This window comes from Juglans regia, chromosome 1, assembly GCF_001411555.2.
Source record: "Juglans regia cultivar Chandler chromosome 1, Walnut 2.0, whole genome shotgun sequence".
NCBI classification, from domain to species: Eukaryota; Viridiplantae; Streptophyta; class Magnoliopsida; order Fagales; family Juglandaceae; genus Juglans; species Juglans regia.
In genome coordinates, this window is record NC_049901.1 from 15,743,045 (window position 1) to 15,762,081 (window position 19,037).

At 32.9% G+C, this 19,037-nt stretch overlaps 4 protein-coding genes across 4 annotated transcripts; 2 read left to right on the forward strand and 2 right to left on the reverse strand.

Moving 5' to 3' along the window:
- The first annotated feature begins 2,941 nt into the window (after positions 1-2,941).
- On the forward strand, positions 2,942-4,564 carry LOC109011133 (RING-H2 finger protein ATL52-like). Its single transcript, XM_018992208.2, has one exon. The coding sequence runs from the start codon at positions 3,154-3,156 to the stop codon at positions 4,330-4,332; it is 1,179 nt and encodes a 392-aa protein (XP_018847753.1). The 5' UTR covers positions 2,942-3,153; the 3' UTR covers positions 4,333-4,564.
- Positions 4,565-7,162: 2,598 nt separating this feature from the next.
- Positions 7,163-9,851, reverse strand: LOC109011132 (putative pentatricopeptide repeat-containing protein At3g25060, mitochondrial). The gene has a single exon (XM_018992206.2). The coding sequence runs from the start codon at positions 9,617-9,619 to the stop codon at positions 7,583-7,585; it is 2,037 nt and encodes a 678-aa protein (XP_018847751.1). The 5' UTR covers positions 9,620-9,851; the 3' UTR covers positions 7,163-7,582.
- A 3,085-nt stretch (positions 9,852-12,936) lies between these two features.
- Positions 12,937-14,199, forward strand: LOC118348396. Its single transcript, XM_035689955.1, has 2 exons — positions 12,937-13,057; positions 13,670-14,199. The coding sequence occupies exons 1-2, from the start codon at positions 12,937-12,939 to the stop codon at positions 14,197-14,199; spliced, it is 651 nt and encodes a 216-aa protein (XP_035545848.1).
- A 354-nt stretch (positions 14,200-14,553) lies between these two features.
- LOC118348398 (glutathione S-transferase T3-like) lies at positions 14,554-15,903 on the reverse strand. Its single transcript, XM_035689958.1, has 2 exons — positions 15,257-15,903; positions 14,554-15,159 (listed from the first exon to the last, which is right to left on the reverse strand). The coding sequence occupies exons 1-2, from the start codon at positions 15,722-15,724 to the stop codon at positions 14,554-14,556; spliced, it is 1,074 nt and encodes a 357-aa protein (XP_035545851.1). The 5' UTR covers positions 15,725-15,903.
- Positions 15,904-19,037: the final 3,134 nt, after the last annotated feature.

Consider the following 19,037-nt stretch of genomic DNA (forward strand, 5'->3'; position numbering starts at 1 on the left):
CAACCTTCATGAATCCGTCCTCTTTCTTGGCTGCGGCTAAAGTTACTTTTAGCAGCCATATATGTTAATAACACCTATGTAGTGATGGTCACTATGTTAGCATGGAGTATCGTTTCATTTTTAATTACAAATTTTGTCACATCAATGTTAGATAGATAAGAACTTAGATGTTGGATGAGAAACTCCGCCAAAAGGAAGGGGGAAAGTGTTGTGGGATGACAAATAAGTGAAAGTAAATACATGCATGACAAATAAGTGAAAGTAAATACATGCAGATCAATCATATGACATAAAATTAACGTGATTTGGCAATCGGTCTACGTCCATTTAGCTGCATTTTAGAATTACAAAATACACTTAAGGTAAAATCTTACTGTTCAAAACACTGAGGACGTACTAAACTATTTATTAAATACATATTTATAATATCACACGGCAGAAACCTAATTTTTCACTTTTTTGCGTTATTCGCTAGAGCGAAACGTCGAGTGCAAATGTTAACCGAGCGACTTTCTACCTAACACTTTTTCTAAGTGCAAACAATGCCAAAGATTCTTGAAAATAAGCTAAAAAATCATAACAGATCATTGTCTTGCAGGGTCATTAAATCGGACCGACGCACCAACAAAATCAGACTCCACAAATCTAACAGAAAGGAGGAACGAGAGAAGTTTTAATCTTGTATATTGGACATGCTTTGGGGATTGTTGAATTAATTATATTAGTGTAAATTATACTTCTTCAATGCCATTCATCAAATAATCACTCTGTTTGCAACCATTTCTTTGAATTGAAATTTTTTGATAATGTGTTGTTATGTTCCCTTTCGTCAAAATCATGTGTTAATTTGGACATGAAAAGCAACACGTGATGTTATGATTTGGGTTTGGACTGGATTCAATGTACTGTTAAAACTTGATCCATTAGATTAGATGAGAGACTAACAAGATATAAGAGATACGCGTCCCTCATTCAATTCAACGAGTATTTCCAAATTAAATTGTGTTTAATATCATGCAATTTCCGATGTAGAATGAAAATCCTCAAGAAAACCAAACCTATCACACCTCATCATTCATCGTACAAACATAAATGTTGAGTCAACATATTGTTTGGCAAAGTTGGAATATGTATACAGTGTACGTGAGGACTACGTAATTCTAGATGAGAAGCATTTTCATAAGGAAAATATTTTAGTTATAAAGTAATTACATAAAAATAATTTTATAAATTGACATGACTTGATATGATTTATCAGATTGTAAATTTATTTTTATTATAAAATAGATCTAAAAAATTAAATAAAATCGCATCAATTTATAAGATTATTTTTACGTAATTCCTTTATAGACGTAGTATTATTCTTTTCATAATTTATCGTGCATTTGAGTCCTTCCATTTGACCTCACAGTTATTAGCCAGGTGATTTTAACTCCTCTCTCTCTCTCTCTCTCATCCCATTTCTTGAATTTGTTTTTAACAATTTTACTCTTTAATAATTTTAAATAAAAACTTACTTACATATAAGCTGATATGATTAAAAATGCTAAAATTTAAGATGAAAAATATTTATTATTAAATCACTTAACAATATATTTAAATCAAGAGTAAAAGAAAGTCAATTTTTATAAAATTAAATTTATTTTTAATAAAATTATATGATTATATTAGTTGATTGAATTTATTTTTTATCAGATTATACAATAAGATTATGCTCTAAGATTTTTAGTCTAAATTTAAAGAAAAAAATAATTAAATAATAAAAAAATTATAAAGATATCGTTATTACCCAATACCCTATGAAATTCAAGCAGGTGCAAAGGAGGATAAGTGGTTTTCTCTGGATGGGTAAGCCATCTTTCGGTCACTATTAATCTCATATAATTATTAAAAAAAATTTAAATTTATTTTATAAAATATAATAAATAATTTAATTTTTTTAAATTTTAAAATTAAAATAATATTTTATTTAATTTTTATCAAAACATCTCATTTGAATTACCTAACCAAACCAAGACTCGATATTTTCTGTGAACTAACCTAACCTAATATTTTTCTTTCTTTGACCGCAACTCTGTCCCATCAAACAACTCACAAAAAAAATGAAAATGTTTAGAATGTTTCCTCTTGACTCATTTTCTACGGAAACAAACACAAGCACTCACTCTCCAATCAACCTCCAAACAAAGAAATTGATCATGCCTAAGCAAGTTCGTCTCAAGGGTACAAAAATATTCGTTACGTGGAGTTCACTTAAAGATGGACAATAAAAGTCTTTGAATCAGGCTATATTTAGGGTCATGCTCATGTAAATGCAACAAATCTTAAATTTGCGAAACCCATAGCTTACGCTTCAATATAAGAATTCGGATTTAGACTTGGATTTTAATTTAGATTTCCAAATAAGGATTTGATACAAACATAAAAACTATATCTATAAGCTTATTGCCTTATTCCAAACATATTAAAACTATTTTTTTTAAAATATTAGAATTATGAGAAATATTATTCGATTAATTGATCCGATATATTTTAAAATATTTAAATTATTTTTTTATTTAAATAATTAACATCTATGATAAGTAATTGATTAAGCTCGTGGATTATATATATGTATATATATGAGTATTGATATATACTATATTTTCACAACATATTTTATAATAATGTTATAAGATAAGGATATTTTTGTAAAATAATATTATTTTATTTAATATATTGTTGTGAAATGTATTGTAAAATATATTATGTGTAAATCATTTATATATATATATATATACACTTTACACGTATGAATTTTGGCAAGAAGTCTATTTACACGTCACTATCTTCATAAGAACCCAAAAAATAGGTTAACGCGGAAATGCATTGACTTCCAGTCTACTAAACGGAGAAAAGGAAAGCTACCGAGTAAATGCTCCACTCTTCATTGGAAGCGAAATTTTCCAAGAAAGAAACAAAAGAATCGAGGAAAAGAAAAAAGAAGCAACCCCAAATTCTCCTCTTAACACCAATCACAGCCCAATTGGTGTTGAAAAGAAAAGCAAAGCAGATTAGCGTCTGCTCTCTGTCTCTCAGTTTTTTCCATACTCCAAAGGTATGAGTTTTCATCCCTTGTTTTGATCCTTCTCTGGTTCTTGCTCTGTTTCCGATATGGGGCTTGATCATAGAAGACGGCAATTATATCCGGACTTCTATGGCCCGGGATCACGAAGATTAGGTCCTCCTCCAACACAAAAACCAGAAAAATCATGTCCTCCTTTTCCAACACAAAAACCAGAGCATCCGCATGACAATCATTACAATCAAATGCATTTGGTTAAGACCGGTATTTTAATCACTGCATGCGTAGTTGGCGGAGCTCTTTTCGTTGCAGTTGCGTTAGCAATTATCAACAAGTACTACTCGAGGAGGAATAGTTCAAGGAGAAGAAATTCAGCAATACTTTTTGATACCCACCAAGAAGAGTTTCTTGATGAAGATCATGGACCTGTGATCGACCACCCCATATGGTTAATCCACACCGTTGGTCTCCAGCAATCTGTTATTGAATCCATCACAGTTTGCAAGTATAAAAAAGATGAGGGGCTGATAGATGGAGCCGAGTGCTCTGTTTGCTTGAGTGATTTTGAAGAAGATGAAAGTCTCAGACTCTTGCCAAAGTGCAGCCACGCCTTTCACCTTCCTTGTATAGATACATGGTTGAGATCACACAAGAATTGTCCCCTTTGTCGTGCTCCTATAGTTAGCAACGCTGCCGGTTCTCTGGTAACTGCAACTGAACCTAATATGAATGTTTCAGGTCCAAGCCAAGATCAAACCCAAGTAGAGAATCTTGAGAATTATAGTGGGGTAGAAAACAACAGAGACAGAGAAGGAGAGACCAGTGAAGTTGGGGTTGGAGATGGAAAGTTTAGAGCTTTGGCAATTGAGGATGGCAGATGTACTGCTAATTGTCATTCTCGAGCACAAAGTAACTTGGCTGACAATCAACGAGTCATGGAAGAAGAAATACAACCAATGAGAAGGTCAGTTTCATTAGACTCAACTTCTGCACTGAAGATTTATCATGCTGTGGCAAATATTGTTACAGATCAAGGAAGTTCAAAAACCCAATCAGTAGTACACCAAAAAAGTTCGGGCAAGAAGATTGTTGTTGATAAGCCGGGGATCAGTGGAACCACGAGCTTAAGCAAACTGGTGAAATGTTCTTCAGCTGGGCGTTCCCTGCAGAAGGAACCGATTTCGATGAAAAGGTCTTTTTCTTCTAGCAGAAGGTTCTTGTCATCCAGACATTTCAAAAGTGTGAGCTCAATCCTTCCCACCTTGTGAATTGCTGCTTGGACAGGAAGAAGCTGCCTCTGGTATGAAGCTTTCCTCGACAGACCAGTACTTTTGGTGTCAAAATTCAAGCTTTTGAAAATAATTAAGAATATAGGACCCAAATTTAGTGGTTTGTAATAAATAATTAGATTCTGGGATCTGAAAGAGAATACTTTTGGCTATTGTTATTACTGTTAAAATCTTGGATGGGTGATGATTTTTATTAACTCGTTCTATCTTATTTCATCTCATCTTATCTTATCTCAATATTCAAACATTATAAATATAAATATTTTTCAATTATAAATTTTCATCTAATCATTACATAATCATTACAACTTTTTTAAACTTTCAAATAAAGTATAAAAAATAATTCAATATTTTCAAATTTCAAAATAAAATAATATTAAAAAATAATATTTTAATTTTATAATATTTCTATTCAATTTTTTTTATCTCATTTTCTAAAATCCCATAAAACATATTAACTACTATTCATATACTATTTAACTCAAAAAACTATTTTAGTACATATTTCAGAAGTAACGATCTTTATGCAGTAAATATAAGGGTGTTAAAACTAGTAGTTTTTATGCGGTGGGAACGGCCCCCCCCCCCCCGTCTCTTCTGTTTAAACTCTTTTGGAAGTAAAAATTCTCCTCACTTCTTTTCTACCATCAAATTAGTGCTAATATTTTGGATCACCTAACTTCAGAATTCGAAATATTTACTAATTTTGGATCACCTAACTTCAGAATTCGAAATATTTACTTGGAAGAAATGTTTTCGCCACACAAAAATTTTAAAAAAATAAATTCATAAATTAATGTGATTTGATGTGCTACATCATATTATAAAGTTAATTTTATTATAAAATAGAACAAACATATCATATGAAATTATTAGAATATTACCATACTTGGAATATATTCATAATATTATAATATGTATGACTTATTCTCTATCATATTTTGTTTATTGTATAAATCAATCAATATCAATTAGCTATGTTAGTTTATGAGTTTATTTATGTAAATTTTTTTATACTTGTAGCAGTACTAATTAATTAATACAACTTGGAAATAACTTATGCTTCTTTTTCTTTTCTTTTATGTCTATAAAAGGAGAAAATATATTTATAATTGTGAATTGTACAACTGTCGCGTAATCGCTTTGAAAAAAATGAATAAGACATGAGATTCATATGAAAAAAATAGTTTTTTAATGGTGTACCCTACTCTTTTTTAAAGGAATTACGCGGAGTTTACGCACTTCACGATTATACGTAGAATTACTCATATAAAAGACTTATCCATTTGGATACTAAAGTTGAAGTATTCTCCGATATTCTTAAATATTTCATTTTTAAACATCACTTAAACATAAAATTTTTTATTTTTTAATTTAATCATTATCTAATTATTACAATTTTTCCAAACTCACAAAATAAAACACAAAAAATAATACAATAATTTTAAATTTTAAATTTTAAAATAAAAATAATATTAAATAATTATATTCAAATAATTTTTTAATTTTATAATATTTTTATTTATCTTTTCTCAAAATCTCATAAAATATTTTAATTCAAATTACTTCCCTGTTATTCATAGATATTCTGAGACATGACATTTTAAGTATCCAAACGAGTGGTAAATAACTTCAAACTTGATTCCAAATTCGCTTCATTGAAGACTTATTCAAGATTATTTTTAAAATCCATAAACTAAATAATTTACTGCACACTGGACCTTAACAGTACTGGGATTGTTTGGACGGTAAGATATTTTCACAACTTTTCATAATTTTTTTCACAAGCATCATTCAAGTATAAAATATTTTTTAATTTGTAATTTTTAATTTTTTCATCTAATCATTATTTAAAGAGTAACGCTACATCTCCCGAGAGATATAGTCCAAAAATCCACCGAAAAGGCAAAATGTATTTTTTTATTTTTTATTTCTTTTATTTTATGTATTTTTTTAATCATCATAAACATTTTTAAAATAAATAAAAAATTCACAACATTATTAAAAAACACTTCCTTAATCACTAAGTAAAAAAAAAAAAAAAAAGAGCATTCAGGACATAAATTCGGGTCCCAAAGCATTTCTCTTATTCAAATACAAAACTCAATACACATTTTTCAAACTTTCGAACAAAACACAAAAAACAATACCACTTTTTTTAATTTCAAAATAAAAATAATATTAAAAAATAAGATTCAAACAATTTTTTAACTTCATTTTATTCAATTTTTTATCTCATTTTTCAAAATTAATAAAACATTTTAGCTCAAGCCTCTGTTTTTTTCTCCCTAGGCTCAGGCATGGGCCTTTCACACCACTTGAAATATAGGATTTCTTGACATTGTCCTCGTCATTATTTAATAAAAATTAACTGGCTAATTAGTGAGTGAACAAGAACTCCCATATAATGCTGATCACATAGATCAACATTGCGTAAATCCACAGAATCTATTCAATGACGGCTATGTTCACCTATTCTAACTAAGAAGCCCCACCATTCTTCTACAAAGTGTCAAGCAATTTTACATCGGGACATACACATGCTACTGGGATGAGGCTTATACACCACACCACGCCACACCACTGTGAAGAGCCTATCAGAGTTCAGCAGGCAATATCCACTAGTCTCAGCCACCAAACTCCAAAGCATTCAGAAAAGTGAGGCAAAAACTTCAAATTCTGTCGGAAGTTTTCTGGAAATTGAGAATTAAGAACGGTGTTATGGTTGGATTTGGGCCTTTTTTTTTTTTTTTTCGGTGCCTGAAGGACATAGCTATCTATGCTAAGGATGCAGGAAAACATTTGGATAAAGAAAGAAAAAAATCATCCATGTCCTTTTCTGCGGTGTCCCTTCGAGATTTCAAGCTTCCAAATAAACTCCATTACAATGAATGGTAAACAAAGCCTTGCTCTTTGAACTCAGCCGAAGTATAGAGTATAAAAGGTCCAGGGGAAGTTTGTAGGGTGGTTGATGAATAATAACGGACTAATTTCACCAGCATCTGGCGATGGATTGTCGAGCCTGAACATTTGAAGCCACACTTTTTTGGTTTCCAACCTGCATCCAGACACTCCTAAAAAGGTTGTGCCAAACGATATGCTCGTCTCTTCCATTACCCTCATATAATATTTGGAACTCACTTTCTGGCAGAGGCGAGATTTCACCTGATATTCTCACATCTCAGCTGTGACAAATTCAACTAAGAGAGCAAATATGTGAACGTCTACTTTACCAGTAGTCGCTACATGAGCAGATTCCATTCTTGAAATGATGAAATCGCTTTACATCCCTCACAACAATCTCTCTGTTCACAATTTTGGTTATGAATTTCGTTGCTTCGTGGCAATCCCCACACATTCTAAGATTCTTTGTGATCAGTAATCTGGTTCCTGGAGCCGTGTTTAAAAGACCGAAAGCAATAGCAAGCCTCTCGCTGTGATTACTCAACATTTTCTCTTTAACTTCCTCTTCGAGGTCATGCAAGACAAATTCAGTCTTTGGGACATATCCAATGGCTCTCATCTCATGATCCAACTTATCCAAGAGTTGCATAATATCTTCATATTGATTGTGGCGCTTATCTTCCATGAGAAAAGCATGGAGCTTCCCTTTCACATCCACTACACTATACCCCGGTACTTTCTTCATCCCGGTCTTCTTCATGATTTTTCTAACACCAGCTACTTTGTCCCACTTCCTCACCTTGGCATAGTAGTTTGATACCAAAGCATAAATTCCCAAGTCATCAGGATTTAACTCAAGTACCTTCTTTGCCGCAATCTCTCCAATCACTAAGTTGCCATTTTTGCAGCAACCTGCCAGAAGGGCAACCCAAACAGTAAGCCCTGGTTCAGTATTCATGGAATCTATTAGCTTGTGAGCCTCTTCTACTCGACCTGCACGAGCCAAAAGATCAACCATACAAGCATAATGCTTTTCTGCTGGAGGTATGTTATATTCACTAACCATGAGATTAAACCAGTATTGACCTTCTTGCACAAGACCCGAGTGACTAAAGGCCGAGAGAAGAGAAGCAAAAGTTGCATGATCTGGTTTTAGATTTGTTTTTGTCATCTTTAGGAAGAGCGACAGAGCTTCTTTCCCATGGCCATGAATTCCATAGCTGCTAATCATTGCATTCCAAGAGATCGAGTCTTTGGAATCTATCTTATCGAAGAGAGTACGTGCCCAAGAAAGAGCTCCACATTTTGAATACATGTCAATTGCAGCAGTACCTAAAACTTGATCAATATCAAACCTTCTCAAAGTATATCCGTGTAAAGACTTTCCCAATTTCAAAAACCCAACTTGGGAACATGCTAAAAGTGCACTCAAAAGAGACACTAAATCTGGTCTGTATCCACAACTCTGCATCTCTACCAAGAATTCAAGTGCATTCCCTGCGAAACCATTTTGAGCAGAGCCAGAAATCAATGCACCCCAAGATGCAACACTCTTATAAGGCATCTTCTTGAACACACGATGAGCAAGCTCCAACTGCCCATTCTTTGCATACATATCCACAAGACCAGTTTGAACAAAAACATCCATAGAAAGAGATCTCCGAATCAGATATCCATGAACAGAAGGACCCAATTTTGAGTCTCCAAGAGTCGCACAAGCCTGTATCAATCCCAACACAGCAACCCCATCTCCTTCCATTCCCTCCTTTTGCATTCGCCTATACATATCAACCGCTTCTATTGGCTGGCCACTCCGTGCAAGCCCACTTATCATAGTTGTCCAACAAACAAGATCCCTTCTCGGCATCATATCAAACAGTTCGATCGCTTCATCCATCTTCCCACACTTTGCGTACAAATTCAAAACAGAAGACATAATAAACACATCAAACTCGTACCCACAATCTAATGCTCTATCCCAAATCTCCTCCCCCGTTTTCAAATCTGACAGGCGCGTGCACGCCTTGAGGGCCACCGTAAAAGTCGAGCTATCAGGTCTAATACCTTCCAAGATCATCTGACGATAAAGATATACGGCTTCAACAGGGAAATCATTACGTGAATACGCAATGATCATTGCATTCCACGCATCTGTTCCTCTGTGAGGCAATAAATCAAACACTTTCCTGGCAGATACAATATCGCCTATATTTGCGTACGATGCTATTAGTCGGCCATTGAAGCTTAAATGAAGGGAGAGACCGGTCAAGAGCATGAGAGCATGGACTTTAGCTATGGACGCTTTGTCTTTACAGGCCAGGAGAAGAGGTTTGAGGCGTTTTAGCCATTGAATTGACTGCATCTACGTGTGGAAAGCCTAAAACTTTAACTGTGTGCTGTTCCCAGAGTTAGTGTACACATATAGCCGTTTGAAAAAGAACAGAAAACTGAGAAACGGAGGGAAAGAAACTAGAAAGTAGGTCCTAATTTGATGAAAAAATCTTCCCATCAGTTCTTATTTACCATCTCAAACTCTATACCTTATCAAAAACATATATACACCCTATAAAAAACACACACATCATATGAAAAGTTATAAGCGTGGCCCTGTGTGGGTGTGTGATGTGATCAATGTCTGGATTTGTAGTAAAAATCTAATTTGATACGATCAGATTATTACGTCGACTTGGAGAGTTGTTATAGCACTCTTAAGGGGCTTGTGTATCTTGTTATTTTTATATAAATAAATAATAAAAAATTCTATTTATAAGCAAGTGTAGATAACACACTCACTAAAATACTTATATAACATAATTTGATTTAAAAAATAAATTATAAAATTTAAATCTTATAAATAAATTTAAATCTTATTATTTAAATAATATGAATAATATGTTTTACACTATAATTTTATAATAACTCATAAATAATGCAATCCATATTATAGACACTCTCAAGAGTCTTTTTATTTTTTATTTTATTTACTTACATATGAGCTAATACCAGCAGACCACGAGGGTTTGGTAAACTTGGATCAGTTGTTTAGAAGAAGTTTGGATATCAAAATTATCTAACTCATCTCATTTAATTATTATAATTTTTTTAAATTTATAAATAAAATATAATAAATAATTTAATTTTTTAAAAATTTTAAATAAAAATAATATTTTATTTAATTTATAACTTTCATCTCAATTCACCGTAAAAACTTCCCGATTTCACATGTCTGATTATTTACCGGTGGTCTGAAATATTCTTAAAATCTAAGTGAACCCTTCGGAGGCAAAAGTGATAGGTGAGATTGTGGCGTGGGCTATCTAATTTTTAGGTTCTTTTAACTATTTGATTTAGGGCTGGAAAGTGAATAAAGTGGGAGTTTGGAATTTTTGCATATTCCTAATTTTTCTTTATTTATTTTTTAATAAAAACTAGCAATGTGAATCTGAGGCCGATATATATAATTTAGCTACTCTTACGTAATTTAATTATTCTCGCGCATAACATAAGTGTACCATAAATATATAAGAGAAATGATAGTTACAATCGTGAGTATGTAAACGCCGTATAATCACTTAAAAAATAAATAAATACGAAATTTATATAAAAAAAAAATAATTTTTTAATAATAAATTTTATTCTTTTTTAAAATGACTATACAATATTTATATACTTTATAATTACATATAACATTACTCAATATAAATACTTTTAATTCCTCTACAAGCAAATTCTACAAGGTTTTCCATTAAAAAAAAAACCGAGTGCTCGGCTGCTCAACAGTCAGCACTAGTATGTGTTCATAGTGCAGTGGCTCAAGCCTCAAGGTCATGCCAACTTAGTCACATCTAAGATTTTTTTATTAATAAATTTAATTTATAATTAACTATAGTGATTTTGATGTTTGGCTTTAAAGTGAGAGTAATTTAGATTTAAAAATGAGTTGAAATAATTTGTGAATAGTAGAATAAAAGTTAAATTATTTATTATATTTTGTGTAAGAATTTGAAAAAATTATTTTGAGATTTGAAAAAATTGAATTGTTTATTATATTTATTGTGAAAATTTTAAAAAAATTATAATGATATGATGAGATGAATTGAATTGAGGTGAGTTTTGAATGTAAACGAGACCACGTAAATGTATTTATAATAAAATAATTCTAGGGGCTCAAGTGGTAAAGGCATTGGGTTTGGGTATGCTCTCTCATGCTTAAGGTTTAAATTCTCTTGAGTGCAATCCATCTCTAGAGACCATCAGATTGAGAGATTTTTCCTTTGAATTATCTGAGGTGTACTTACAAAAAACTTTGTCAAGGGCTTATACACTTCCGAGATTAGTCGACACACTGTTCTTGGACAATCAATGCCAATAAAAAAAAATATTTATAATAATATACATTGTACAATTATAGTATTTTTAAAATCTTTTATTTAATCGAGTTTTAAAATGATAGTATTTTTTTAAAAAAATAATATTCCTTTTATAAATTATTTTATGAAAATAATTTTCAAGTAAAATATGATTGTGTGAATAATTATAAAAAAATTTACATGTCTATATTTCTTTTTTATAGAAATTGTATAAATAAATTTCACAAAAGTAAATTAAAGAAATTTCCCCGAAGTAAATGAATAAATTCGCCTGATGCGTTATAGACTTAGGAGTGGTTTGGATTTAGAGATGAGTTGAGATAGATTGAGATGATTTGTAAATAGTAGAATAAAAGTTGAATTATTTATTATATTTTGTGTGAAAATTTAAAAAAGTTGTTTTGAAATTTAAAAAGGTTAAATTATTTATTATATTTTATGTGAAAATTGGAAAAAATTATAATAATGAGATAATATAAATTGATGTGAGTTGAAATAAATTAAGAATACAAACGAGACCTTATAGTATCACGTTCAATTACGCCAGTTTTTATTTTTGAGGAATCAATTACGTTAGTTTATTCCATATAATTCGCTTACAGCAAAGCGTTTCTCTTTTCCATACAGTAGCTTAAAGAAAACTAGCGCGCAAGCTTTTCCCTTTTGGACATGACACATTTTAGAGCATCCCCATCCGGATGCCTAAAATTTTCTCTAAATTTTAGCTAAAAAGTACACTTCCTATAATTTTATCCTAAATTTTACTCATTTTCATAAAACATTCTACATCCCATTTCCTATCCTTTCTCTATTCTATTAAAATAATATTCTTCTATTCTTTCTTTATTATTTTTTTCTCTCACTTCCATTTCCATTTGTAACTACTAATTATTTTGTCTTATTCTCTTATTTTCAAATATCACATTTTATAAATATTTATACGATTTTTTTGACAGATACAGTATTATTTTTCAATTCAATATCGATATTAAAAATAATAATTTTTTTAAATATGTGCATTTTTCGTTTATTGATGATAAATATTTTGCAGAATAGTATAACGGTAACATTTTTAATTCGTTCTGATTAGTACACACGCTTTGTCATTTATCAAACGGTAACTTTTTTTGTCTCTTCTCCAACGGTAACTTTTTTTGTCTTTTCTCTAACGGTAACTTTTTTTATCTTTTCTTCAACGTTAACATTTTGTGTCTTATATGTAACGGTAATTTTTTTATCTATAAATACGCATTTTGCTTGCATTCACATTCTCAAAAATTCAAGTCTCATCTCTAACTCTCTTCATTAAATGGCTCGTTCTTTCTTTCGCAAATTACTTACATACTTGTCATCTGATGATGAGCTAGATGCTGTTATTAATGCCGAGGCTGATGGAGAGTCATCGAGACATCATGGCAATCGCCAACGTCGTAAGTTTATTCGGCGTGATCATATTCAAGGGCATGAGTGCCTTTTTCGTGACTATTTCTCAGAAAATCCAGTATATCCCTCCAATCTATTTCGAAGGAGATTTCGGATGAGTCGTCCCTTATTTCTCCGTATCCTAAATGAGGTAGAGGCTTACGAGCCGTACTTCGTCCAGAGAAGAGATAATGCCGGAAGACTTGGTTTATCTTCTATGCAAAAGATAACCGCAGCACTTAGAATGCTGGCCTATGGGGTTACTGGAGATTTTATGGATGAATACATACGTATTGGAGAAAGCACCGCAATGGAGAGTCTCAAAAAATTTTGCAAGACAATCGTAACTATTTTTTCAGATGAATATTTGCGGTCTCCAAATGCCAATGATATTGCTCGATTGCTTGTTGTTGGTGAACAACGGGGATTCCCAGGAATGCTAGGAAGCATTGATTGCATGCATTGGAAGTGGAAAAATTGTCCCGCTGCCTGGAAAGGTATGTACTCTGGCCACATCCGTGAACCAACTATTATTTTAGAAGCAGTTGCTTCATATGATCTTTGGATATGGCATGCATTTTTTGGTATGCCCGGTTCACATAACGATATTAATGTGCTAGAGAGATCTTTTATTTTCATGGAACTTGCTCAAGGGCGTGCTCCACCAGTCAATTACACAATCAATGGCAACGACTACACTATGGGGTACTACCTTGCCGATGGTATTTATCCTAAGTGGCCAACGTTTGTGAAGACGATTCCATCACCCCAAGGGAATAAGAAGAAAAACTTTGCCAGAGCACAAGAATCTGCAAGAAAAGATGTTGAGCGCGCCTTCGGAGTACTTCAACAACGATTTGCAATCGTTTGTGGACCTTCTCGATTATTCAAAGTCAATGACCTAACAAATATAATGAAAACATGTGTTATTCTACATAACATGATCATTGAGGACGAGCGTGATGATAGTCAAGGTCTGAACATGGAGTACGATCAACTTGATGATGATATTCCAGAATTGTCGCGCAATCCAACAAATGAGTTTATGAACTTCATTCAGCGCCATCATGAAATTAGGGATAGCTCGGCACATCATCTTCTACAAGCAGATTTAATTGAACATCACTGGCAATTCCATTCCCAACAATAGAAGAGAAGGTTGTGTTGGAGTCTCTATTTTATCATTAGTAGCGACGGTGTATTTCAAGTTTCTAGAATTTTCATTCCAAAAAACATGTTTGGTTCAAGAAAATGCAGTTTAAGTTATTGTAATATTTTCATTATCTGTAATAGTTTAAGAATTTGTAATGTCGAGTTGTAATCAAGAAATATCGTTCCATGGATGATTTAAATTTGACGATCACGTTTTCTATCTTCTTAATAAAACTTTGCAAACGTACAAATTATATAATACAATAAACGCAGAAAAGTGCCATAAACGAGTGGTTCATAATATACATCACATTTATGTGCTGAATAAATGTTTAGTTACAAAAAAAAAGCCTTAATCTGAGGATGCAGTGCGTCGCGCCAATATCTCTCTTTGAAGTTGCTGGAAATATACTTGCTGAACTTCATTTAACGTACTCACATCGAGCAACATTATGCGCTCCTCTCTCTCCAACCGGGCGATTTCCAGTTTCTCCGCCTCCAACCTCAATCTCTCATCCTCTTGTCTAGTTTTATTTTCCTCCATTTCTCGTTCATATGCCATCTTCTCCGCCTTGAGTCGGAAAAATTCTTTCTCCTGAGCACGTGACTCCTCTAGGAGAGTATACCTTTTCTTGCTAAGCTCCACAAGCTCTTCTGAGGCTCTGCCTTGGGCCTTACGTTTTCCTTTCTCAGCTTTTCTTCCTATTGGCCTATCCAAATCGATGACATCATTAGTTTCCATATTCTCGCCCTCTGTACCACCCACTGAATCAATGGGTGAATTAGTTGCCATGGATGATGTACGCGAATATGTAGGGGACATCGTCGACCTTCGCTTTGTCCCGTCCTTTGTGCAACGCTGATTCCATTTCGGCTGGTCTTTCAATAGCTGCCAACAATGCTCGAACTGAAAGGTCGTTTTCTCAAGCGATTGGTACATGACCTTCGCTTTGTCAAACTTCCAATTCAAAATGAAAATCAAATAATTAACCAACCCAAAATGCAGATAAAGGAAACATAATGAATATAAATAATAATTAAGTGGATGCTTATACCTTGTCTTGCTCAGTCATGCCACTTTGATTCAGCCCTTCAACTTGGGCGAGTTTAGCACAAAATTTGTTCGTCGCCTTTTGAATGGCAGACCACCGATGTATTAAGGACCCAACACTTCGCTCATTTGTACTTTCTTTATAATCATTGAAGTATTGACTAACTTTTTCCCAAAGTTGGGCGTGTTTTTGGTCCGTTCCTTGGATGGCATCAATGCTACTATTCAGCCATGCGGAGACAAGTAACTTGTCTTCTTCGGGGGTGAAGTTTGCACCCCTGGCTGATTTTCTTTGAGAGGGGGGAGGATCTACTTGGGGCGGGGGTGGAGAGTCATCCAAAGTCACTGGATGTTGTTCACCTTGACCAACATAAATGTGGTCAAGTTCAGGCTCCTGAGTCAGGAGGCTAGTGAAGAACATATTTCCATGCTCTCCTGAGTCCATCTCTAAAAATTTGTAAACATAAAACATGTAATACACATGTTAGAAAATTAAGAACTAAATTTGCAAGTGATTTTTGTAGCCGGCTCAGGAATCCTATGGCAACGTATGACGACACACTTGGCACATATACTTGCATGGTTGCAACAACCGGTTGCCACTATTTATCGGCCATCCGGGTTACCATGCCATGGAGGTGTGTGCCAAAGTGTTTTATCACCATGTTCAGATTGTCTCATCATCACAGCCGAAGGGTTAAGACAACTCAGATCCAATAAAAAATTTAGTTTGAAAACGTAAAAATAAGAGCATTCTCATCCACTTCCCTAAACACTTGTGTGTTTTAAATGTGGCTCAGAATGGGTTACAAAATTTACATCATGTGTGAGAGATGAGCCCAACATCAAATGGCTGCAAAACCTTACCCAAACCCCACGTGCCTTTTGTGAAAACAATTACAAACTGCAGTATGATCATTCGGGTAAGGATTACCCCGCCATCTCAATGGGGCCCATTAACACTTATGAATTATCTTACTAAACCCCATCATCATAGCCTAACAGTCGACATGCAGCCCCCTCCCTCCCTCCCCCACAAGTAATAATTATTCATCAGTACTAAACACTGCAAAGGTCCCAATAGCACAGACAGATTCACAGCCAGGGGTTAGAGAAGGAAATTCCAATACTAAACAGCATGCAAAGTGCATAAGAACATAAAAACAGATTTTATCTTTGTCAAACCAACAGAGTTTAGTCCATGGGAACAATAATTAAAGAGATAACAGTAGCTCAAACCAGCAAACACATGCCACAAACTCAGATTAAATAACTGGTATGAGGTAGGATTAAAAATTGAAGAGAGTATAAGCTAACAGAAAATTAGGGAGTATAGGATTAAATAACAGAAAATTAAAGAGAGTATAGGATTAAATAACAGAAAATTGAAGAGAGTATAGGATTAAATAACAGAAAATTAAAGAGAGTATAAGATTAAATAATAGAAAATTGAAGAAAGTATAGGAACAGAAAATTGAAGAGAGTATAGGATTAAATAACAGAAAATTGAAGAGAGTACTTCATTTAAATAACAGAAAATTGAAGAGAGTATATGATTAAATAACAGAAAATTGAAGAGAGTATAGGATTAAAAATTTGTATGAAAAATTGATGCACAAAGCACAATCAATAATCAGTTAATGTCATTAAAAATGGCTTTGTATGTGTGGTGATCAGAGGAGGACATATATCATTCGGGTGGCTTTGTATGGACATAAACCATTAAAGTTTAATAATACACAACATGTTTGTCTCCATTATATGGATTATGGGGGGCAAAAACAGCACAAACCAAAGGTATATAGCCATATGTACCCAAACATATATGGTCATTGACAAAATACAAATTATATAACAAGAAATATTCATTATAGTCATGTTGAATGATACAAGAAATGTATCATGTTGAATTATAAATTCCTAAACACATACAAGTAATATTTTTCATAGAGAGTCATTTAACAAAAATACTACAAACTAACAAGGGAGCTCAAAGCTGGTAATGACAAAATGACAGTAATAGTGCTATAAAAAATAACACCATTTGGTCTCATTGGACAACATAACCAACTGGATTATGGTAAATGATTCAAAGGGAAAAAGAGTCGGGCCATACAAAAATGGGGAGTTTTCATACGCACTCAGCTTCAGGAATTAATGGCCAAATGATGCACAACACTCCACACAAGCTCCACAAAGCAGAGCAATGTCTGAGATTTATCCATTAAGAACAATAAAGTAACTGTGCCGTGAATGATAGATGATAAAAATTGTTCATTCAAACCGCAGAGCACCTAATAAAATGCAGTGTTTGTATATAGCAGCAAGTCGATTGATAAAATAGCACTAAGAAGTCGATAAATCCAGGAACAAAATCCAACCATGGCAGATACATGCATTCTAAATCCAGTGAATATGGGTCACAGATCCATGAATATTCATGCCCTAGAGTAGTAATTGAAATCTAGGGTTCTCGGATTTTAAGTGGCAAAACTGACAAATACAATAGATCATAACAATAAAACTCGAAAATATATCAGATTCACCATGGAAAGAGGCTCAGTTTGTTCAATCTCTGCGAGAGAGGACAGAGTCCATCCATGGAGAGAAGAAGAGGGCGCGAGTTTCACAGAGAAGAGAAAACTTACATTCCTGTGGAGTCGATGAAGAGAAGACACCGTAGATGGTGGCAGACGGGGCGAGAGAGGGCCTCCTTCACGAACGAGGGCGATCGAGAGGGAAGAGAGGAACACGCGGGACGGAAGGGCAACAGATTTGGGGTTCGGGCGTTTTGGGGATGTACAGTGGTTCCCCAAATATGGGGAATGACTGTAGATCCCCGAAAAGTAATCCCTAATTTAGGGAATGGGATGGGAGGCGCCAAACTCGTAAACCCTAAATTTCATCTCTAAATTTTAGAGATAACAGTGTTTTAGGCATCCGGATGGGGATGCTCTTACATCTCAAAACGAATTTGTTCTTTCTAAAATCTGTAGATAATTCAAAAGAAAGCAAAAGTAGCAAAAAAGAGATGCAAATCTACTTGGATTCCCAAGCCACTTCGATCAAGTATCAATTTTATTTTTTCAAAGCCGATCTTAAACCGGTCCGATTTCGATTTCCATTTTTTTTTACACCGGATCAAATTAGACTAGACGGGTTTATATATATATATATTTATTTATTTTTATTATATATAAATAATTTTTTATATGATTTATTTATATCATATATATTATATGTTAAATTTTTAATTAATTTAATATGAAATTTTAAAATTCATGCATAATAATTTAATAATATAAAATTAATATAACATTTGATATAACATAAAATAAAAATTAATCTTATAAATCTTATTATAACATTTGATATAATATATAAATTTTCATTTTATAACATAAAAGTAATATAACATAAAATATTATAAATAACATAAAATTAATAGATCATAAAATCTTTTAATTTTAATTTTAAGTAACCATCATATTCTCACTAACATTTATGAACATATATGATGATATGATTCTTATAAATAATTTAGATATATTATAATAGTTTTACATAATTCCTATTTTTTGTTTTAATATCATTTTTATATTTAGATAATTTTTTTTTTAATTTATCGATTTGCAGTTGTTCCAAGCTCGACTTTCTAAAAGCCCAACTTGCTAGTTTATTAGTTTGGGAATCAATCGGTCGGATATCAATTCTTCAATTCTCAAAATCTATCTATACGGATTCAATTTTAAAATTAAAAAAAAAAAAACCAACCCCGACCAAAC

What these genes read in the sequence shown, in the direction of transcription:
- LOC118348396 (XM_035689955.1), top strand. Translation starts at nt 12,937, where the DNA reads ATGGCTCGTTCTTTCTTTCGCAAATTACTTACATACTTGTCATCTGAT. An exon ending in TCATGGCAATCGCCAACGTC is followed by an intron (nt 13,058 to 13,669) that starts GTAAGTTTATTC and finishes TTAATGTGCTAG; the next exon opens with AGAGATCTTTTATTTTCATG.
- LOC118348398 (XM_035689958.1), bottom strand. Translation starts at nt 15,724, where the DNA reads ATGTTTTATGTTTACAAATTTTTAGAGATGGACTCAGGAGAGCATGGA. An exon ending in GCATGACTGAGCAAGACAAG is followed by an intron (nt 15,160 to 15,256) that starts GTATAAGCATCC and finishes TTGAATTGGAAG; the next exon opens with TTTGACAAAGCGAAGGTCAT.
- LOC109011132 (XM_018992206.2), bottom strand. Translation starts at nt 9,619, where the DNA reads ATGCAGTCAATTCAATGGCTAAAACGCCTCAAACCTCTTCTCCTGGCC.
- LOC109011133 (XM_018992208.2), top strand. Translation starts at nt 3,154, where the DNA reads ATGGGGCTTGATCATAGAAGACGGCAATTATATCCGGACTTCTATGGC.